The following is a 24,585-nucleotide window of genomic DNA, read 5'->3' as shown; positions in this document are numbered from 1 at the left end:
ATTGCTGCAGAATGTATCAAACTCACGATTGCAAAATTTCAACCCATTATCAGTTTTAGTATGCTTGACCTTCTTTTCTATCTGCTTCTATCTGCTTCTTTGCTGCGGATCTTTTGTTTTCAAGAAATACACCCAAACCATCTGAGAGTAATCATCAATCAAAGTCATGAAGTACTTAGCACCACTCCCGGAAGGATTCTATTAGGACCTTATAGATCTGAATGGATATAATCCACCATTCCTCTGGTCTTGCGCACTGCCTTTTTGTTGAACTTCACCTTGGTCTGTTTGCCAAACACACAAAGTTCACAAAAGTCCATAGATTTTTTTTTTGGTTGTCCAACAAATCCTGCTTGCTCAACACAGATAACCCTTTTTCACTCATATGACTAAGATGAAGATGCTACAATTGAGTCTGATTTTGATTATTACTTCTGGATGATTGTAGCTTCCCCTAAAACTGTATTGCCCTAAAGAAAATACAATCCTGAAACCAAACTGCTCTTCATGAGTACCATAGAGCCCTTGCACACTTTTAGAACTCCATTCTCTGCATGGTATCTGAATCCATAAAAGTCAAGTGTCTCAAGAGAAATCAGGTTCCTTTTAGTCCTGGAACATGCCAACACTCTATAGTTTTGGCAATGCTATCAAACATTCTCAATCTAATGTTACCAATTCCCTCAACAGGTAATGCACGAACATTACTCAGAAACACCTTACCACTCATATTTTATCCATGAGTCCATGATCTAAACTCACAGATAAAATTTTCTCAGCACTGTCATCACCATCAGTATCGCTAAACCTGTCAACCACATTCATAGAACTTTCTTATTGCTTTCCTTTTTTATTTTTCAACTTAGAACAGTCTCTCTTATAGTGGCCTTGTTCCCCACACTCAAAACAGTTAGCCTTTTCATTCTTGACTTAGATTTGGCCTTGAATGTGTTCCCATACAACAGATTGAAACTCTCTGCGTAACACCCCAATTTTTGAAAATACAATAAAATAAAAAATAATAATTATGGATATATTAGAAATTGGAGAGTGAATTTATAAAAATTTTGGAAGAAAGTTTAATGGAAAATTAGGAATAAATCTTGAAGGAATTAAATTAAATAAATTATTTGTATTTATAATGTGATTTTTTCCTTTTTGTGAATTATTATATTACTCTAAGGTGATATTGTTTTGAAAATTAATAAAATTTAATAGTTATTTTATATAAAATATACATGGTTAACTTTATTTGGCTTTTAAGAATATAAAAGGATACTTTAAATTTTTAAATAAGGGATTTTACAAAATCCCATTTAGAAGCTGGAATTTTTAAAAATGGATTTGCAAGAAATTATGATACATTATATGATCTACCCTTGAAAAATAAAATTAAAATAATTATTTTTACTTAAACCAAGAACAATAAAAAACAGTATAAAAGATTAAATGAACTATGGAGGCAAAATTAATAAATTTAGTAAGGACAACATTGAAAATAATTTAATATCATCAAGGGTTTCATGGTAAATTTTGTTCTGATAGCATTTGTATGATCACATGATAATATAAAATAGTATCTTTTTAATATAATAAGTCTAATAAATAAATATAAATTAAAAAAAATTAAATTTACAAATTTTTATGAAAAATTATATAAATAAAATTATGTTTTCATATTTTATTTTCCTTAATAAAATTATAATTAAAATAAAAATTATTTAGATTTACATAATTCCTTAATTACCAAATTCTTTTCCCCAGACTTGGAGGTCAACTCCCCTTGGAGAAAAACAATTTTTAGCAACTATTTTTTTAGGGTATATCTAATTTAAATTTGATTTTATAAAAAAAAAATTTATAAATTTTAAATTAAATATTTATATACATATTTATTTAAAATTAATTAAAATATACATAATTAGTACACATTCAGAGCATTGATTGTTTAACTTAGATTTGGGCGAGTAATATTCTGATTATTTGTAATTTTTTGAAATAATATTAATAAAGATAATATTTAAATAATATATTAAGAATATGTAAAAAATTTTATATTCTAATATGATGAAAAGGATCATATAATTTAATCAACATCAAATATTCCATATATCTTCAATTTGTACTTTATAATATTGCTTTTTTATTATTTTTATTAATAATATTTTCTTTAATTTTTGTAATATTATGAAATCTTCTTTAAAAAATTGTGAGATAAAAAGTTTTTCTACATAAAAAGTAATAAAAATAAAATATAAATTAATTAATAATAAATTTAAAATATTAATTTTACTTTTATATATTAAAATTAAAAAATTGAATATATAAATTAAAATTATTTATTTATTAAAATTATTAAAAACTTAGAAATGGAAATTGGATTGCCTGATTGATATTAACTTTGATTAACTTAGACGATACAAGAAGTAATTACGTTGAGCAATTCAAAGTTCAAATTCACACGCATTCCTTCCCTTTTCTAAATTATATTTCATCACATTGCTGTCAACTGACTGTTTGGTAACGTAGAAAGTCAGGGCTTCAAATTTTGATTGCACCCTCCACTTTAAAAGCTTTTGAAATTTATGTACATCATTTAATAATGAAAATAAGTAAAGTATCATAAAATTATTATATTTAAATTAAATTATTAATTTTATCAGATTTATTAAAATTCATGATAAACTATACTTACTCATCCCAAATTTATTATTATTAATAATTTGATAAAATATTTAAATTATATATATTTAAAATATATAATATTCACACTTCAAAATATGCATTAGATTTTTTTTCTTCCTGCCGCAGTACTTTTTCTTCTTCTATTTATAGGGTAAGGAGCCCAGCTCCTCTTCTGTCACTAAGCAACTCCTTCCCTCTTTCCTGCTTAATTTGTCTTTTTTTCAATGGTTGCTTCTAATGTCTTCTCGTATTCCTCTTCCTCCTCTAAACCTAGATGGAGTCATGATGTGTTTTTGAGTTTTAGAGGCGAAGACACTCGTAAAAACTTCACTGATCATCTCTATACTTCTCTAATCCATGCAGGAATATCCACATTTCGAGATAGTGATATTTCTAGAGGAGAAAATATCTCTTCAGAACTCCTTAAAGCAATTCATGAATCAAGAATTTCTATTATAGTCTTTTCTAAAGGCTACGCTTCTTCTCGGTGGTGTCTTGCTGAACTTACAGAGATTATTAAGTGTAAAAATATGATCGGTCAGATTGTAATTCCCATATTCTATGATGTTGATCCCTCAGACGTGCGAAAACAAACCGGTAGTTTTGGAGAAGCTTTTGATAGATATAAAGAATTTAAGGAAGAAATAGACAAATTGAAGGAATGGAGAGGAGCACTTATGGAAGCAGCAGAGCTAGACGGATGGGACCTCCAAAATGTCGCAAATGGGTATTTCTCTCTAAACTTTATAATTAAAATATCTTAATTATATTTAACTTAAAAATTATTTTTTATACTGTTTAATTCATATATTTTAAAAACGTTTTTTAATAAAATATTTTTAAAATAATATTTAGTTATAAAATATTTAATTACATTTGATTTATACCTTGTATCCTATAAGTATTTGGCTGGCATTATCATTTAATTATTACTTTCGAAAATATTAAAGATAGAAATTCTCTCCTTAAAATTTAATATCTACCTCTCTAAATTTTGACTTAAATAAAAAATATATATATATATATATATTTCAATTTTTTTTAATCATAACCCATAAATAATGTCACGACCCAACCTATGGGCCGGACCGGCACTAGGACCTGGGCCAGCCTAAAGCCCCCGAGGCCCGTAGTAAGCCTTAACTATTCATTAACCCAACTCTAAGGCCCATTTGGGCCCAATTTCAAGAAAACAAACGGACAGAGTCCGGCCATAAAATGGACTTTCCAACGGGGAGTTTTTGACTCACCCGACCTGTAAACACAATAAATACTCAATTGGGGAGCTCAGCTCACCCTCCACATACTCATCAACAAAAATAAATGGGAGCTCAGCTCCCTCATCCAAACCATCAACATGCATAACATATTTAAGTTTACAGGTCCAACATGAATATAATATTACAGACCAAATTCAAATAATTACTGCTAACACATGTGGAAATTCTAGGAGTAATTAAAATTACACAATATTGATAAACAACCTGCGAAGTACAAAAGCAGGTTAATCCAGAATAAAATATCCTCCTGCGGCCTGTAAAAATTTTTGAACAGGAGTGAGCGTTCGACTCAGAGAGTAAAATATCAATCTTAACTATAATCTCTATAACTATCTGAAACTAATGCAACCTGTAGAGTGAAATGCAACATCAACATCATATTCACATCATAGCATCAAAAAGGTAATTTGGAGCACTCACACACCCTGTAACATCATTCATAGTATATGGGAGCTGATCCCCTATACAGCTCTCTTAAATCCAATCTGGTGCCAGCGAAGAACTCAGCTCGGACTTCCACTTAAATACCAAATCGGGGTCCCAGCGAAGAACTCAAGCCGTGTCTAGAAGAACTCAAGCCGTGTCTACACGTCATATCCATAGTCCACACCACATCACACGCACGCCAACTGCTCCAAATTACCACAACAACACTCATGGCACATTAACAGTTATCAATGCAACATAATTCGTGCCTAGAGTTTAACTACATAAATATATGCATATAAGTGATGCATGGGCATGCTGAACATATAATAATATCGAAATTATAATTAAAATTAATATTTTACTCACAAACTTGACGACAAATTACTGTGGCGGCTGGGCGGAGGAAGAAGGCTGTCCCGGCTCACCTGACAATTACATTACATCTATTTAATAAATTTGACTCAATACAAACAAAGAAAAATATCAAGTACGTCCTAAGTCGTGCCGAAAATCCGGCAGAGTCTCCCCTATACCTAGGACCTACCCAACCTGCAAAAGGGCTAAAAACGCACTTCTATATTCACAATCCATATATCAACAGTTCAATCATATCACACAGCCCCTCCTGGGCCCATCAAATCAATCATCCATCACAACACGCAAAATTTCAATTTAGTCCTTATTATTGATCATTTTTGCAGAAACTGCCCAAACAAGCTCTAAAAATTATAAAACTTTGCCCCGCGGTCCTTAGCAATATTACTAAGCTATTGCAAAAAGAATCGTAATTTTCTAAGCTACCACGAATATTTTATGGATTTTTAATCCTATTTAAGCACTAGAAAATTATGAAAAAACAAGGTTCGGGTTTACCTTTGCCGATTCCGACTTCGGGAACGCGCTCGGGACGTCTGACAATGGGGGGCTAGCCAAAACCTCGGCCCAATTCGGAGACTTTTCCGGTAACGGGTCTGTCTGGCCCGAAATTTGCAGACCCGATCAACTGTCGAATTTCTGCGAATTGAGGATACCTACACGAAGCCCAATAATAATATATAAAAAAAATCAGGGGTGTTACATTCTTCCCCCCTTACAGAAAATTCGTCCTCGAATTTTACACAAGGCAGAATAAAGTACATTATTACACATTGAACAGATAAGGGTACTTGCTACGCATGTCCCGTTCTAACTCCCAGGTGCACTCTTCCACTGACTGACTCCTCCACAAAACCTTAACCATAGGGATCTATTTTGATCTTAGCTGTCTCACTTGGTAGTCCACTATGGCTACAGGTTGCTCCTCAAATGTCAAGTTCTCTTTTAGCTCTATCACATCCGGCTGCAGTACATGAGAAGGATCGACAATGTATTTCCTGAGCATAGAGACGTGAAACACGGGATGAACGTGAGAGAGGTTGGGTGGTAGCTCCAACCAGTAGGCAACTGCTCCAACTCTATCAGTAACCTCAAAAGGTCCAATATACGGAGGTGCCAACTTGCCCTTCTTTCCAAATCTCATGACTCCCTTCATCGGAGAAACCTTCAGGAATACATAGTCGCCTACTGCAAACTCCACATCCCTCCGTCTGGGGTCTGCATAACTCTTACTCTCATCGAAAGTCCTCAGTCGTTCCCTGATTAAAGGAACTACTTCTGAAGTGTACTGCACTAGGTCTACATCATGCACCCTTGCTTCCCCCATTTCTGTCCAACACAGAGGAGACCTACACTTTCTTCCATATAGTGCCTCATAGGGTGCCATCCCTATGCTGGAGTGATAACTGTTGTTATAGGCAAACTCCACCAAAGCTAACTGCTCATCCCATTGACCTCCAAAATCCAAGACACTCATGCGAAGCATGTCTTCCAGTGTTTGGATTGTCCTTTCGGACTGTCCGTCTGTCTGAGGGTGGAAGGCTGTACTGAAGTTCAACTGTGTGCCAAGTGCCTCCTGCAACTTTCTCCAAAACCGAGAAGTGAACTGGGGCCCTCTGTCAGATATTATGGAAGCCGGAACCCCATGCAATCTGACTATTTCTCGAATGTAGAGCCGGGCATACTGTGCCACAGAATATGTAGTCTTCACAGGTAAGAAGTGAGCTGATTTGGTCAAGCGGTCTACAATTACCCATATCGAATCATATCCTCGCGTGGTACGAGGCAACCCAGTCACAAAATCCATAGTGATCATTTCCCACTTCCATTCTGGGATAGGGAGCTCTTGCAGCTTCACGGCGGTCTCGGTGTTCAAACTTCACCTTCTGACAAGTCAAGCACTTGGACACAAAGTCTGCTATGTCTCTCTTCATGCCATTCCACCAGTAGCTATCTTTCACATCATGGTACATCTTGGTGGAACCTGGGTGGACACTGTACAGTGTATAGTGTGCCTCTCGCATGATTTCATTCCTGAGGTTGTCCACATCGGGCACACATATCCTAGAACCTTGCACTAGGGCGCCATCATTGGCAAACCCAAACTCACCACCTTCACCTTGCTGTACTCTTTCTATGATCTTCATCAATTGTTGGTCTCTGTGCTGGGAAACTCTAACTCTGTCCCTCAAGTCTGGCCTCACTGAAAAGTGAGCCAACAATACCCCCTCATCTGACAGATCTAGGATTAAACCTTGATCCATCAATTCATGTACTTCCTGAATCAACGGTCTCTTCTCTGCTGAAATGTGCGCCAAACTGCCAGAAGATTTTCTGCTTAAAGCATCTGCTACTACATTAGCCTTCCCAGGGTGGTACTGGATGGTGCAATCATAGTCTTCCAGAAGCTCCATCCATCTCCTCTGTCTCAAGTTTAAATCCCTCTGTTGGAAGATGTACTTCAAACTCTTATGGTCGGTGTATATCTCGCACACTTCACTATACAGGTAGTGTCTCCAGATTTTTAGTGCAAAGACTACAACCGCCATGTCCAAATCATGGGTGGGATAGTTCTGCTCATGCCTCTTCAGCTGCCTTGAAGCATAAGCCACTACTTTTCCATTCCGCATCAAAACACACCCTAGGCCAACTCTGGAGGCGTCACGATTACGGTGTATCCTTCACCGCTCATAGGTAGTGTTAACACAGGGGCAGTGGTTAGACACTCCTTATCCTCGTCATTATAACTGACTCTATCGAGCTCTCTTCCTGTCCTTTGCATCTTATCCACTTCCCTTTTCCTATTTTTTGTATTGTTGGTATCTTTTCAACCTGCTGTACTTATTCCTTAATTTTAGTCCTATCTCATCCTTTCACCTTTTCCTTCAAAGACGTCTATCCCATCATCAACTTTAACTTTCTTTTTATTTCTTAGTCTTATCTTGATTACTAGTTCCATTACTTCGAAAATTCTAACCTTACGGCTTACTCCTGCCAGCACATTCTTCACCTTTTGTAACACTTATAATTAAACATAGAAAATTCGTTTTTGTAACCCCTATCCCAACTTAACTATCAGAACATTATCATTCCCTACCAGCCTTAGTAGGAAATTGCTCATCCTGGATGGATAGGAGCTCCAGAAACTATAAGTTCCATCTGAACTAACACGGCTGTGGGAAATGTGTGTCATGCCTTAATTCTAAATAAGATACTTCACGTGTTTATTCTCCTTAATATAATCACATATACTGCCCACAACTTTCCAAACTTCAACCTCAAATTACCCATTAGCAATAATTTCATCTATTGAAACTCATCCACAATTAGTATTTCCTCCAGCTCATAGTTTAAAACAGTGCAAGCCTTAGTAGCTAACTCAATTTAACTCCTGTCATTACTCTGTTCGTCCTTTCATACTTAATACTAGGTATGCACTTACTGTCATTCTCATATCAGGAAATTATGTATGAATTTGTGCCTACCAAACTCTCAATAACTAGGTCTCCTTGACTCAGTTTCTATTCCTTATATAACCTTCTAGAACCAAAAGCACAAGCTAAACTTGAAAAGAAAGAAAAATATCTTCTTATATTCAACTATGCCAATTGTCCATATAATAACGTTTAACCTATTTTTCTTGGTCTTTCTCTTCAAATTTCATCATCTCTTAGCACAATTGTGCTCTACCTATAAGACATCATCTGCACAAACCCTTTACCGTACCATTTTCCTTCTTGACATAATATTTTATAATTTATTAACTTTACTTATACTCGACCTATGATTCATATCTATCATCGTTTTTATTGTGCCCTTAACTTTTGTTGATTCCTGAAAGATTTCTCTCACTAATAAATTCTTCCAACACTAATTCCACCTTTATCTAGGGTCATTAATTTGATCCTTGAACTTTCTAGTGATTTATAACCATCCAGACTTGTCACTTTTCGTTCTACCCCTACTATTGTTCTGTCTTTATTGCTTCACTACAAAGTGATTCTGTTGATCACACTAAAAATGTTTGCCTGACATTCATAACGAACCTCTAAATACCTTCTCACTATCTCAAAAGTCTAACCTAAAACCTATGTGTCATTATCTATCATTCTTTTCCTCTCATCATACCTATTTGATCCCTTAGACTGACTTTTATTCAACTTACTGCTTACTAACTTCTCTTTCTCTACCTATTTAGGTAGTCCGCAATACCATCGCACACCTTCTAACATTTACTCATTATTATTATATTCCATACCTCCATCACTGTTCTCACTAATGTGGTCCCATTTTGGGTTTTCCATCATTGTCATTCTCCTTGCCAAGAATAACACTTAGCCTATCCTATATCTTAACTTTGTTCCTTTTATTATGCGCTCTTTAGGTTGTCCTTTCATTTATTTCCTTTGTCTTACCCAAAATAGAACTTGACTATTCTATCCCTGGTTCCATTCTTCTTCCTAACATAACAAATTGTACTTGCTAACTATATCTTTCGAGTCTCTATCGTTATCATATGTCTGTGCTACTCAGATTTGGTCCTTTGACCACTCTAGCTAGTACTCCCACTGGCACTTAGATTATATTGCATCTGTAATCAATTATCCCAATTTTCATTCTACACTTTCTCTATCTACTGGCCTTCTGTGATTTATCTTCGCTAATTTATTACTCTTAACACTATTATAATTAGATTATACTACTGTTTGAACAATATGAAGTCAGAAAGGAACTCAGGAAATTGCAGTCATACCTTTATCGTATGATTTCTATTCTTATCCTTTAGCTTACATAATACCCTTACTACCTCGAGAACTGATTCTGCAATAATTTTATTTATTATTATTATTATTATTATTATTATTATTATTTTCCATGTTTACTCAATTCAAAAACTTAAGATTTCAGGCACCCAAACCCGTCATCCAATTCAAAGGATTTACATCCATCGTGATCTGATTATATATGATTCCTATAATGGAACTTGTATCCTCTCCAGGATACCCGAGCCAACTACTCTCTACCACACTCTACAGTCCCATCTGGGACACTATTCCATAAGTCATCATTATCAGTAATAACCTTCGATCCATTCTGAAAAGATAGGACTATATCCTAACTTGCTGCAACAAATGTACTACATCTACCACCTTGCCAGAACCATGTCAAGTTAATGACTCTTTTATCATATCATAGCTCTATAAATCATCAATTCATAGTTTCGACCTTCTCTAGGTAGTAGAGTTGTACTTTATTCCATACTGATACACACAAGGTATACTATTCTCACTCTATAAGTGTCACATTTACTTTGCAACTAGTCCGAAACCTCTGGTCTGACGGCAACTCTTGATGTAACTCTAGCTCATGCTGGGGTAACTGAGTCACTGACTCTAGTTATCACCCAACTGTGACCTTTCAATATTCTAACTCTAGACTCTTAACCAGGAGTTCCCAACTCCTCTGCAAATATAGAACTCTGTTCTGGCATAACTGTACCAAAACAGAAGCCATCTCAAACACCCTCATTATGGAGCACCACGGGGATGCACGCAGCTCTACACAATAATCTCATGTCGGTACTGTAATCTGCAGCTTACAGAGCAGACATCGAGAACATTGTATAGTTACTACGATACGTCCTGACAGACTAGGTCTCCTAATTTCTTATCTCTCCTGAATCTTCTATTATCACAAACTTATTCTGACTGGGTCATCTACTGATGACTGCCAGTAGTGGTATCCTCATCCTTATCTAGGGCAACTGTACTTTTAAGACTCACTTTTATGTACTCGTGCCTTGCACGAAATGGGCACACCATTTAAACCCATATAGACAGAAACATATCATTTCCTGGAGTATGTATCCTCATGATAGACCTCACATGTCTACTAACTCTATTTCACATTTCTGTGTACTCCACGAAAATCAAGACACTAACTGAGGTAATCTTATATTTTCCAAGATATAACGTAGAATTTAGAAATAAAGAATTACAGGAAAAGACGAAACATAATCCTATACTCCGCATGTGACTCCTATTAGACTCTTCCCAACACTTTAGACAACATTCCCTAAGAATCTGGAGCCTAAGCTCTGATACCACACTTGTCACGACCCAACCTATGGGCCGGACCGGCACTAGGACCTGGGCCAGCCTAAAGCCCCCGAGGCCCGTAGTAAGCCTTAACTATTCATTAACCCAACTCTAAGGCCCATTTGGGCCCAATTTCAAGAAAACAAACGGACAGAGTCCGGCCATAAAATGGACTTTCCAACGGGGAGTTTTTGACTCACCCGACCTGTAAACACAATAAATACTCAATTGGGGAGCTCAGCTCACCCTCCACATACTCATCAACAAAAATAAATGGGAGCTCAGCTCCCTCATCCAATCCATCAACATGCATAACATATTTAAGTTTACAGGTCCAACATGAATATAATATTACAGACCAAATTCAAATAATTACTGCTAACACATGCGGAAATTCTAGGAGTAATTAAAATTACACAATATTGATAAACAACCTGCGAAGTACAAAAGCAGGTTAATCCAGAATAAAATATCCTCCTGCGGCCTGTAAAAATTTTTGAACAGGAGTGAGCGTTCGACTCAGAGAGTAAAATATCAATCTTAACTATAATCTCTATAACTATCTGAAACTAATGCAACCTGTAGAGTGAAATGCAACATCAACATCATATTCACATCATAGCATCAAAAAGGTAATTTGGAGCACTCACACACCCTGTAACATCATTCATAGTATATGGAGCCGATCCCTATACACTCTCTTAAATCCAACTGTGCCCGAAGAACTCATTTCGGACTTCCACTTAAATACCAAATCGGGTCCCAGTGAAGAACTCAAGCCGTGTCTACCCCGAAGGACCGGGTCCCAGCGAAGAACTCAAGCCGTGTCTACCCGTCCTATCCATAGTCCACACCACATCACACGCACGCCAACGCACGCACACTGCTCCAAATTACCACAACAACACTCATGGCACATTAACAGTTATCAATGCAACATAATTCGTGCCTAGAGTTTAACTACATAAATATATGCATATAAGTGATGCATGGGCATGCTGAACATATAATAATATCGAAATTATAATTAAAATTAATATTTTACTCACAAACTTGACGACAAATTATCGTGTGGCCGGGCGGAGGAAGAAGGCTGTCAGCTCACCTGACAATTACATTACATCTATTTAATAAATTTGACTCAATACAAACAAAGAAAAATATCAAGTACGTCCTAAGTCGTGCCGAAAATCCGGCAGAGTCTCTCCTATACCTAGGACCTACCCAACCTGCAAAAGGGCTAAAAACGCACTTCTATATTCACAATCCATATATCAACAGTTCAATCATATCACACAATCACAACACGCAAAATTTCAATTTAGTCCTTATTATTGATCATTTTTGCAGAAACTGCCCAAACAAGCTCTAAAAATTATAAAACTTTGCCCCGCGGTCCTTAGCAATATTACTAAGCTATTGCAAAAAGAATCGTAATTTTCTAAGCTACCACGAATATTTTATGGATTTTTAATCCTATTTAAGCACTAGAAAATTATGAAAAAACAAGGTTCGGGTTTACCTTTGCCGATTCCGACTTCGGGAACGCGCTCGGGACGTCTGACAATGGGGGGCTAGCCAAAACCTCGGCCCAATTCGGAGACTTTTCCGGTAACGGGTCTGTCTGGCCCGAAATTTGCAGACCCGATCAACTGTCGAATTTCTGCGAATTGAGGATACCTACACGAAGCCCAATAATAATATATAAAAAAAATCAGGGGTGTTACAAATAAAAGATATAATTAAATAGTTCAACGAAGTCAAATAAAAAGAAAGTGAATAATAAAAAAAAAAAATTTAGTTGTGGATTTTGAAAATAAGATGGGTAATTTTATTTTTGTATTTTTTTTTATTCTTTCATAGTTTTATTTTCTGATATTTGAAAATATAAATTATTATTGTTTTATGTATTTTCATAAGTACCCAAATCTATTTTATAAAATTTATTTTCTCTACTCATAATTTTAATTTTTATTGTAAATATAATAAAATAAAAAATTAATAATTTATATCGTAGTTTTAAAGTTTTATTAAATTTAATGATTAAGTAACTTCTTGTAATTATATTGATCTTAATTAGAATGCTATTATCATGATTCTTATATACGTTTATTGCAATTGAATAAATCATTGTTATTATATTTGATTCTTAGAATTATTAAAATTCATGATTAATTCTTATAGGTTAGTTTTTGTAGTTAGATTTTCCTTTATCATACTAATAAGAAATACTATTTATAATTTCATCATACTCATGTTAATCAATTTCAATTTTAGAGTGGATAAAACTAATTTTTAATTTGATAGTCAAACAATTTTAAAAGTATATTATTGTCTCAAACTTTTGATATAACAATCGAACAATTTGATAAAAGACACTATTATTTTAATATTTATGATATTTTAGAAAATATAAAGATAAATATATTTTAATTAGTTAATCATACCAAATATGAATTTTATAGAATTCAATTAAATTTCATATTTTAATATTTATTTCGATTATAGTAATTCAAAGGAAATTAAATACCATTTTTTTTAATCAATAAGAAAAAAATATTTATTCTAATTTTAATTTTAAAATTTAAATGAAACTTGCCCTATTTTTCTATGAAAGTTTACTCCCTTTAATTTTAAATTCTGGCATTGCGACGTGGTTACAGTAAATTTGAGACTCACTTTATTAACCTGAATGAATAGTTGGTGCATATTTATTGAGTCTACATTTAATGAAGTAATTAGTATGAGCACGCGGTCGTTAAAACGTGTCTTACCACTCTTTACGCTGGGAGGTGTTATTAATATTCTTTCAAATTATAATATCTCACTACGAGATCCTTAATAGTCAAATATATGCAATAAAATATTCAAAAAGTGACAATTAAAAATGTTAATTTTTAACATTATTGTTATAATTTTAAATTGCTAATTGCGGCTCTTAAAAATGCTCTAATCATTGATTTAACATTGGTTACTAGTTTTAAAGTAGTCCAACAAATTTACTTTACTGTGAGTGAACAGGTATGAATCAAATTTTATTCAGAAGGTAGTGGAAGATGTTTGGAGGAAATTGAATTGCAATTACTTGAACGTTGCCAAACACCCAGTAGGCATTGATTCACGAGTCAAAGATGTGATTTTCATGCTCAGTCTTGATGCAAGCAATGCCAACATTGTGGGCATCCGTGGCATGGGAGGAATCGGTAAGACTACCATAGCAAAAGCTGTATTCAACCAACTTTGTCATGGATTTCAAGGTAGCTGCAGTTTTCTTTCCGATGTCAGAGAAGTCTCAGAACAGCCTAATGGTTTAGTTCAATTACAAAAGCAACTACTTCGTGATACATTGAAATTAAAAAATTTCAAGAATATAAGTAGTATTGACAGTGGCATCCACTTGATCAAAGAAAGACTTCGTTACAAAAGAGTTTTTGTTGTTCTTGATGATTTGGATCAATTGAAACAAGCGGATGCATTGGTAGGAGACCGAAATTGGTTTGGCCCCGGAAGTCGAATCATCATTACAACGAGAAATGCTCATTTGCTAGATCAACTCCAAGTGGTCTTACAATATGAGGTCAGAGAACTGAATCATGAAGAGTCCCTTGAGCTTTTCAGCTGGCATGCCTTCAAGCAAATACATCCAGCAAATGAATATGTTAAGATTTCAGATGAAGTGGTGGATTATGTTGGAGGACTCCCAATAGCCCTCGAAGTTTTAGGTTCTTATTTGTGCAAAAGAAGCATACCTGAATGGAGAAGTGCGGTGGAGAAATTAAGAAAAATCCCTCACCACCAAATTCATAAAAAGCTTAGAATAAGTTTTGATACATTGGACGATGATAAAATAAAGGATATATTTCTTGATATTGCTTGCTTCTTTGCTGGTGTAGATAAAGATCATGTAGCTAAAATACTGGATGGATGCGGTTTCTTTCCAGAAATTGGGATTCGTGTTCTCATCCAAAGGTCTCTAGTGAAAATTGATTGTTGGAATAGATTAGTGATGCATGATCTGTTGCGGGATATGGGAAGAGAGATTGTCCGAGTAGCATCACCAAACCATCCTGGTAAACGCAGCAGACTTTGGTTTCATGAGGATGCTTTGGGAGTACTCAAGAACCACAAGGTAAATTAACAACTAAAAAGCTTATAATAGGTTAGTTATATATGCATGTGTGTCTTTTGTCCTTGTCTCGAAGGTAATTCCATTTGGCTTGCAAAATTTCAGTTTCTTAGTTCTCATAGTTCAACTGTAAGAACATTTTATTATGACTTTAAAATTTGAATACATTTCACATTATTCTATCCTTGAAGTCACACAATTTTAAGGGCTAGGCTAGAAGTTGAAGACTTAATTTGTCATTGCCAATAGCTTAACACACATAGGAGTGGATCTATTTCCGCATCATTTGTTCCTGAATTGCACTTGTGTATGCTGCAGTTTTCAAACGATCCAATTTTGTTGGTTTTTAGGGGACAGATGTTGTTGAGGGTCTCATGCTTGATACACGTGCTTCAAAAGATGTATTTCTGAGCACAGAGTCATTTACTAAGATGAATCATTTGAGATTGCTCCAAATCAACGCTGTCCGTCTTACAGGAGGGCATGAAAATCTTTTCCAAGAGTTGAGATGGCTTTGTTGGCAAGAATGCCCTCTGAAGTCCATATCGCATAGTTTACATTTACAATTAGACAATTTAGTTGTTCTTGAAATGCAGTCTAGCAACATCAGAGAAATCTGGAAGGGGATCAAAGTATGTATACTCTGATAAGCCTTTTGTTTTTCTATCTAAGTTCAAATTTTTCTAGGCACATGTATTTCATTTTTCAAGCTTCCTTCACCTCTTCTTTTTCTCTATCTGTGCTTATATAGGTTCTCAAGAAATTGCAGATTCTTGATCTCAGACACTGCGTACACCTCACTAAAACACCAAACTTCTCAGGACTCCCCAGTCTGGAGAGATTAATTCTTGAAGGCTGCACAAGTTTAGTTGAGGTCCACCAGTCCATTGGATATTTGAAGAAACTTGTTTTCTTGAACATGGAGGGCTGCAAAAGCCTAAAGAATCTTCCCGAAAGCATTTGTTACTTGAAAGCTCTTGAAACTCTCAACATTTCTAGCTGCTCAAAACTTGATAGATTGCCCGAGAGCTTGGGTAGCATGGAAGCCTTAACTGAGCTTCTGGTAGATGGAACTGTTAAAAAACAAAGAAAAGAAATATAGAAGACAGATGAGAGAAAAAGATCATATATTGAATTGCAGTAGATGGCTTTATATAGCCTTACAAAAACAGCAAAAGCTAAAAATCTGTAGAATAATTCAGCAAATCAAAACAACTTGAAAATCCCTTAGCAATAGGGATTTATTGACTAAAACAAAATAGCAAATTCTAACAATTCCTCCCTTAAACTAAAGGCTTACAGCTTATAGTTTATATCAGACTTGGAGCAAACTCCTAAGAGCTCACGTAGCTTCAAGAAAGCATCCATCTTGAGTGGCTTAGTCATTAAATCAGCCAATTGTTCTTTTGAATCGCAATGAACCAGCTTCACCGTGCCTTCTTTAGTAAGCTCTCTCAAAAAATGAAAACGCACATCAATGTGCTTACTTCGCCCATGCATTACTGGATTTTTTGAGAGCTTGATTGCAGAACTATTGTCACAACGAACAATAATAGTTCTACCTTGAACCAAATCCAGATTTTCCAACACTCTTTTCAACCAGACAGCTTGACAAGCACAAGAGGCAGCTGCAATAAATTCCGCTTCGGTAGTAGATAAACTGACAACAGGTTGTTTCTTTGAGGACCAAGACACAGCCCCTGAACTCAATAAAAAAACATAACCTGAAGTGCTTTTTCTGTCTTCCAAGTCTCCCGCATAATCACTGTCACTATAACAAATAAGCTCATCATCTCCTCCCTTTCTATAAAAAATCCCAAAATCAGTTGTCCCCTTCAAATATCTCAGCACCCTCTTTGCAGCTTGTAAATGGAGCTGTGTAGGATTCTCCATGAACCTGCTAATTAGACTAACTACAAACATCATATCGGGTCGAGTCGCTGTGAGGTACATAAGACTACCGACAATCTGTTTGTAATAAGTCTTGTCCACTTTGATGCCATCGTCATCTTTCACAAGTTTGGAACCAGGAACAATGGGATTAAGAACAGAATTGCTATCACCCATACCAAATTTCTGTAAAATGTCCAGAGCGTATTTCCTTTGATTAATGAAAATTCCTCTTAAGCTTTGTGAAATTTCCAAACCAAGAAAATAGCTCATCTTCCCAAGATCTGTCATATCAAACTCTTGTTTCATGGATTTTTTGAAAATTTCAAACATCATGTCATCATTTCCGGTAAAAATAAGATCATCTACGTACAAACTGACAATCAATACTTTACCATTAGTCTCCCTTTTGATGAACAGAGTGTGTTCATAATCACATTTAGCAAAGCCTTCTTTTAAAAAATAAGCTTCTATTCGACTGTACCAGGCACGTGGCGCCTGTTTTAGCCCGTAAAGAGCCTTCTTCAACTTATACACCTTCTGTTCAGCTCCCTTCAGCACATACCCACAAGGTTGATCTACAAAAACATTCTCATTTAACTCACCATGTAGAAATGCCGATTTCACGTCCAGCTGATAAATGGGCCACCCTTTTTGAGCTGCAAGTGCCAGGATCAATCGAATTGTCTCCATTCGTGCCACAGGTGCATATACTTCATTGTAATCTACTCCATGTTGTTGGGCATAGCCTTTCACGACAAGTCTGGCCTTGTATTTATTAACTTCTCCATTTTCAGAATATTTTGTCTTATAGACCCATTTAACCCCAATTGTTTTTGCTCCCTTCGGCAAATCTATTAATTCCCAAGTATCATTCCTTTTAATTGCTGCCATTTCTGCATCCATAGCTTGTTTCCAATTCTCATTTTGTACAGCATCATCAAAATGGATTGGGTCAACGCTATTGGAACTTGTAAACATGACCATATCAGCTTCTCCTTCAGAAAGTCCTTCACCTGTTTCATAATCTCTCATCCAGACTGGTGGGACCCTTGCTCTTACTTGATCTGAATCAGAGAGTAAATCTGCATCATTAGGATCAGATTCACTTCCTTCTGCAGTGCTGAAAATAGGATCAGCTTCTGTGTTATCATTGAGCTCCTCTTCATCAACGCCCCATTCCAAATCACGTACAACAATTTCTTCATTTTTCTTGTTCCATTCCCAGCTTTTGTCTTCTTCAAACACAACATCACGGCTTGCAATGATCTTATTTGAAGTAGGATCATAAAGGCGGTAAGCCTTTGATTCTTCACTTACACCCAACAAAATGCAAGGAAAACTCTTGCTGTCCAGCTTAGTTCTTTTATTATCTGCAACATGAACATGTGAAATGCAACCAAAAACTCTAAAATACTCAACTGAAGGTTTCACCCCACTCCATGCTTCCTCGGGTGTTTGATTTTTCACTGCTAAGGTTGGACTCCGGTTCAAAACATGTGCTGCCCAATTAACAGCTTCAGGCCAAAAATTCTTTGGAATATCCTTTCCTGAAAGCATACTGCGAACCATGTTCATGATGGTCCTATTCTTCCGTTCAGCGACTCCGTTTTGTTGCGGCGAGTATGCAGCTGTTAATTGTCTATTTATACCATTAACATCACAAAAATTAGTGAAATCTTGAGATGTAAATTCCCCACCACGGTCAGTGCGCAAGCCTTGAAGAAACTGATTTGTTTCTTTTTCAACCTTAGCTTTAAATTTCTTAAAAACATCAAGAGCTTCTGACTTTTCAATCAAAAAATACACCCATAATTTTCTGCTGAAATCATCAATAAAAGTGAGCAAATACCTCTTGTTGCTGTTGGAAATTGGCGTGATTGGCCCACAAATATCAGCATGGACTAGTTGTAGAATTCGGGAAGCTCTCCAATTACTCCTTTTTGGAAATGGATCTCTGTGTTGCTTGCCCACTAGACAATCTTTGCATAGCCTTAAAGGAGTTTTGAACTGTGGTAAGCCATGAACCATGTCTTTTTGTTGAAGAAGATTCAAGCCTTGAAAGCTTAGGTGCCCATATCGATGATGCCAAAGTTGTGTTGTATCCTCAGTAATTGTGTTGAAGCAAGCAGAGTCTACAGGTTGAGTGACTGCATTGAAAAGAAACATTCGATTGGAGCACATTGTTGTGTCCATAATTAGGCCTTTTTCAGAGTGATAAACCTTGCATTTGTTATGTTGAAATAGAATGGCAAGACCCTTCTCTTGTAGTTGTCCAATGCTCAGTAGATTATTTTTCAGTTCAGGAACAAAAAACACACTTGTGATGATTTGTGCTATTCCATGCATTACTAACCGTATGTTGCCCTTGCCTTTGACAAGCAAGCTGGAATTGTTGCCAAGTTTCACAGAATCTCTGAAATTTGCATCAAAATCAAAGAAATATTCTTTCTTTCCACACATGTGATTACTGCACCCGGAGTCAAGAAACCATGTGTCTTCATTGTTGGCAATACCTGTAGTTGTATATGCCATCAACAACAATTCTTCTTGTCCCTCGGCAAAATTCACTTCCTTCTGCAAACATTCCCATTGAAAATGTCCAAGTTTGTGGCACCGGAAGCATTCTACTGTTGATTTGTCAAAATTTTGCCGGCCTCGTCCTCTTCCGCGACCACCTCGTCCACTACTGCGACCTCGTCCTCCATATTGATCTCCATGAGAAATTTTTAAGGCATGTTCCTCATCAATTTGCGTGCTCATACGCTGTTCATGTACAAGCAAGCTACTTTGCAGCTCATCAATGGTTAGTTTGCTTGTATCATTAGACTCTTCAATGGAACAAACAACATAATTGAATTTAGGAGTCATGGACCTTAAAATTTTCTCAACCACAGCAACATCTCCCTTGTCTTCGCCATTTGCTTTCATTTTATTAGCAATGGAAAGAGCTCGGGCAATGTATTCATTTACTGTTTCTCCATTTTTCATTTGGAGAACTTCAAACTCTTTGCGAAGAGCTTGCAACTGTGCTCGCTTAACCCGAGTTGTACCTTGATATTTCTGCTTCATTGAGTCCCATATGTCCTTTGCTGTATCCTTTTTCAGAATTGTTTCCAGAACAGAACGATCAAGTGCTTGAAACAGAAAATTCTTTGCCTTCAAATCTTTCAACTTTTGATCGTCAATGGACTTCTTTTGTACATCTGTCAGAGTCTCTCCTTCTGCTGCTGCAGGGACTCCATTCTCCACCAAACTCCAGTACTCCTTTGAACGCAGAAAATTCTCCATAAGCATTGACCAGTGATCATAATGCCCATCAAATTTTGGAATGGCTGGTTGGACAAAAGAAGACGATTCCGTCATGTTGAAAATAAGATCTCAGAAGATTGCTACTTCTAACCTCTCAAGGAGGCTCTGATACCAAATGTTAAAAAACAAAGAAAAGAAATATAGAAGACAGATGAGAGAAAAAGATCATATATTGAATTGCAGTAGATGGCTTTATATAGCCTTACAAAAACAGCAAAAGCTAAAAATCTGTAGAATAATTCAGCAAATCAAAACAACTTGAAAATCCCTTAGCAATAGGGATTTATTGACTAAAACAAAATAGCAAATTCTAACAGGAACTGCCATTAAGCAGCTCCCCTCTTCCATTGGACATCTGAAAAACCTTACAAAATTATTGTTGCGTGGATCGAAAGATGCCTTACAATCTGTCACTTGGTTATCACAATTTGCATCATGTCTTTTGTCAAGAAGATCAAATTCCAATGTTTTGCTGCCAACTTCCTTGTCTGGGTTGAGTTCATTGACACAGCTATTTCTTCACGACTGTAGTTTATCTGAGGATGTAGTTCCCATTGATCTTGGGAGATTATCATCACTCAGACTTTTGGAATTGGAAGGAAACGACTTACTTAATCTTCCCATCGGTATTGGATATCTTCCTAAGCTTACTCTATTGGGGCTGACTTCCTGCAGAAATCTCAAATCAATCTCAGAGCTTCCGTCAAGTTTGAGGACTTTTTTTGTAATAAACTGCACATCAGTGGAAAGAATATCACTAAAATCAAATGAACTACTGGATGTAATTTTTCTGGGTAACAGCCCAAAACTAGCCGAGATTCAGGGATTGGAAGATACAGAGCAAGCAGTTATCATTAATATGCCACCGGAAAGCATCAATTATGCAAATGATTACAAGAAATTTCTTTGGCAGGTTCTCTCTCTCTCTCTCTTTCACACACACACACACGGAGAAGTTATAGACATATATACTTAATAAATTCTCATTGAAACAGGCACTATCCCAGGGTAAGCCACGAACCGTTTGTCTCCAGTGCAAAGAGTTACCTGGGTGGTTAAGTTATCGAGGGGAGGGATCTTCGTTATCATTTCATGTACCCACAGTTTCAGAAGGCGACATCAAGGGTCTCATTTTGTGGATTAAATGTGCAAGACATGACACAACTGCTAATGTAGTTATTACAGCTACATGCAAGAGCAATGGTTCCACAACATGGGAGATGGCATCTGACTTCAACCCTGTTGCATGTCGTGATTATCATTCTTTTGTGACATTTTTACCATTTCAATGTGCATTTGAAAGCGGAGAAAAATTGGAAATTGCACTTCAGGCTGGCGCTAACAATTTGACAAACAACTTTGGTGTCTCTGTGATATGTTCAGAAGGCGAATCCTGGCTTGAGAAAAAGATTAAAATGACAAGTTCTTTCCAAGAATTTTATTGTCGTGACAAAAGAAATTGCATGCGCAATACGCCATTACAAGATTACTTATGGTGTAGACGGTGGGATTAAACTCAAAAAATTGAGAGAGATTTCCTTCAAAACTTAATTTTATTCTGTTTTCATCCATGCTTTGCTGTCAATGAAACAAAGCTATTAATTTATATAGCAAAATGTGACTTGATTTCTATCCAATCGAGAGATAGAAGAAGAAAATGAAAGAAAAAAGTGAAAAGAGAGAAAAATGAAATGGAAAGAATATTAATAAAAAAATGAAAAAGAAAATGAAATGGAGGATGAAAGGGAGAGAATGATGAAAAAAATGAAAGAAAATGGAGGGAAGAGTGAAACAAGAGAAAAATAAAAAAGAAAAAAATGAGTGAAATGATAAAGAAAAGTAAAAAGGAGGTTATTTATAAACAATTTAGAAATAGACTTTGCAATTCTTTTCTAATTGAAAAAAAAAAAAAGAGAGGATTTTTCTCTCCACAAATTAGAAACGAATTTTTAAATCTGTTTCTAAATTTGAAACATAATCCACAATTTGGAAACGAAATTTTAAAATCCATTTCTAAATTTAGGAATGGATTACAAAGTCTGTTTTTGATTTTTTTTTCAAAAAGTACATTTGTTTCTAAGTTTAGAGTCCATTTATAAATTTTGGATTTTTTTATCTCTAAATTTTATAAATGAATTTCAAAATCTATTACTAAATAAGAAAGGATTTTAGAGTATTTCTAAAATTTGGAGCCTATTTTTATCTCTACATTTTAATAGTAGATTTTGAAATCTGTTTCTAAATTCAGAAATGGAATTAAATCTGTTTTTAAATTTTGCAGATTTTTCCTATCTCTACTTTTTGGAAACAAATTTTAAAATTCATTTGTAATTATAAATGGAATTAATAGAGTTCATTTCTAAATTTGAGAGCTTTTTTCTTTTTTCATCATTGGAAACAGATTTGGAATTGCATTTCTAAATTTAGAAACAAAATTAAATATGTTTCTAGTTTAGAAACGGATTTTAGATTTGGTTTTCAAATTTTGGAGTAATTTTTTTTTTTTGTATCTTTACATTTTAGAAATGAATTTCAAAAATTTATATCTAAATTAGAAATGGATTTTGGAATATTTCTAAAATTTAAAGTCTTTTTCTTTTTCTATCTCTATATTTTAGAAACAAATTTCAAAATTCGTTTCTAAATTTAGAAACAGAATTAAATCTGTTTCTAAATTAGAAATAATTTTGAAGTTCGTTTCTAAATTTTGCAGTTTTTCTTTTTCCTATTTCTCTATTTCAGAAATAGATTTTAAAATTCTTTTATAATTAAAAATAAAATTAAATCAATTTCTAAATTAGAAAGACTCTTTCGTTTCTAAATTTTAGAGTTTTTTTTTTACTCTACATTTAATTTAGCAACAGCTTAAATATCTTTCTAGTTTAGAAATAAATTTCTGAGTCGATTTTTAAATTTTGGAGCTTTTTTCTTATTTCTACATTTTAGAAATGGATTTCAAAATTTTGTGTCTAATTAGAAATGGATTTAATTAAATCTGTTTTTGTTCTATTTTTAATCATTTTTAAATTTAATGTTAATTTTTTTGGTGCTAAAATTAGCAACTCATTTTTTTGCATTTCTAAAATTTGTTTCTAATCCATTGCTGTATTTAACATATAAATTTAGTTTCCATTAGGTTACAACTCAATTGCAAATTGAAGACGGACACAAAAATTTTTTTAATTTATTAATTAATTGATAATTAAATTAGAAATTTTAATTTAATTAAACAATTAAAAAATTTAATTTAATTTAATATTGAAGATTTACAGGAGAAATCCTATTTATAGTAGGAAAAGGAAAAAAAATAATTACGTTTATTTCTTATTTGGCCGCTAATCCTTTTTAGAAAGAAATTATGAAAGGTTTCCAATCCTATGCGTACCGCTTGGCAAAAAGCACTATATATACAGATATATTTCGTCAATGTGTGCAACCAAGAAATTTTTTATTCTATTATTATTTTTTTTTCAGTCCTTCTTTTTAAATAATAATAATAATAATAAAGAACTTTTATTTATTTGTATATTATTTGACAAGGAAAAGGAAAAATTCGATCTTTAGTGGGTTAATGACCGAATTGGAGAATTAATTTTAATTTCTTTTAATACATTATATGAAAATGAAATTGCAATGCATTTACCATTGATGAGACATCTTGAATTGAGGCCCACACAGGCAGAACGGTTTGAAAAGTTGAAGACTGACTCAGACTTGAAACCCAAGTTAAGGGGTGGGCTTTTTGACAAATAGAACCGTAAGTTTCAAAGGGAAGCTTTTAAATTTTCTTAAGCGAATGGGGCAAGCAATGCAAAAGCAAGCTTTTTGCAACAACTCCCCCTCCCTTAGCAGATATTAAGGGTTAATTATAGGTATAGGTGTCCACCAATAGTTGAGTTTGCCAAGAAAATAGTATCAAGCAAATCAGATGTTTGAGCTGTCACTGCCACCCCCAAAACCACCAAATCTTTTTCTTCTGTTATGCTTGTTTACTTCTTGTTACCTCTAGCTAACAAGCGTACTTTTGTTTCTCTGTTTTGCTTCATTTTTGCTCTCCAATGAGATGTTTCTGTCCCATTCTTTATATATATATATATATATATTGCCATTCAGTTTGATAGGCCGATAAATTTGTTCCTTTTCTTTAAAATCGATTATCACCTTTCGTTGCTCTGCCCACAAAACAAAGCTTTGATGAATTCGACCATGAAAAAGAAGGTACTCCTTAAATGCTTAATTTCTTTGTTGTCTTCTTTTTTGTTTTTAGTTCCTGAAGTTTAAAGTTTGCTTGTAATCACGGATACGACAACATTTTGCTGAAATTACAATCCACTTAGTATTGATTTTTCAGAATTGTAACTGTTCTTTACTGTTTTATTTATCATAGTCA

General features: G+C 34.8%; 1 protein-coding gene and 1 long non-coding RNA gene across 3 annotated transcripts; one reads left to right on the top strand and one right to left on the bottom strand.

The window, feature by feature from the left end:
- Window positions 1–2,803: 2,803 nt before the first annotated feature.
- On the top strand, window positions 2,804–21,751 carry LOC110649956 (disease resistance protein RPV1). Of its 2 annotated transcripts, XM_058148170.1 has the most exons (5): window positions 2,811–3,412; window positions 13,889–14,996; window positions 15,745–16,068; window positions 20,500–21,108; window positions 21,191–21,751. In XM_058148170.1, the coding sequence occupies exons 1-5, from the start codon at window positions 2,910–2,912 to the stop codon at window positions 21,707–21,709; spliced, it is 3,063 nt and encodes a 1,020-aa protein (XP_058004153.1). In that variant the 5' UTR covers window positions 2,811–2,909; the 3' UTR covers window positions 21,710–21,751. The 2 variants fall into 2 exon arrangements, with proteins under 2 accessions (XP_058004152.1, XP_058004153.1); XM_058148169.1 differs by lacking the exons at window positions 20,500–21,108; window positions 21,191–21,751 and having other exon boundaries at window positions 2,804–3,412; window positions 15,344–15,882.
- Window positions 3,957–5,433, bottom strand: LOC131180724 (uncharacterized). The gene is made up of 3 exons (XR_009149349.1): window positions 5,268–5,433; window positions 4,761–4,819; window positions 3,957–4,219 (listed from the first exon to the last, which is right to left on the bottom strand). It is a non-coding gene; the product is annotated as an uncharacterized LOC131180724 (long non-coding RNA).
- Window positions 21,752–24,585: the final 2,834 nt, after the last annotated feature.

The sequence above is a fragment of the Hevea brasiliensis genome, chromosome 6 (assembly GCF_030052815.1).
Source record: "Hevea brasiliensis isolate MT/VB/25A 57/8 chromosome 6, ASM3005281v1, whole genome shotgun sequence".
NCBI lineage: Eukaryota > Viridiplantae > Streptophyta > Magnoliopsida > Malpighiales > Euphorbiaceae > Hevea > Hevea brasiliensis.
The sequence above is the reverse complement of the archived record's forward strand: the minus strand, read 5'-3'. Positions and strand labels throughout refer to the sequence as shown.

Bases quoted from the DNA above. Each gene is read 5' to 3' on its own strand.
- LOC110649956 (XM_058148170.1), top strand. From the start codon at position 2,910: ATGGTTGCTTCTAATGTCTTCTCGTATTCCTCTTCCTCCTCTAAACCT. The intron at 14,997-15,744 runs GTAAATTAACAA...GTGCTTATATAG, and splicing joins GAGTACTCAAGAACCACAAG to GTTCTCAAGAAATTGCAGAT. The intron at 21,109-21,190 runs GTTCTCTCTCTC...TCATTGAAACAG, and splicing joins ACAAGAAATTTCTTTGGCAG to GCACTATCCCAGGGTAAGCC.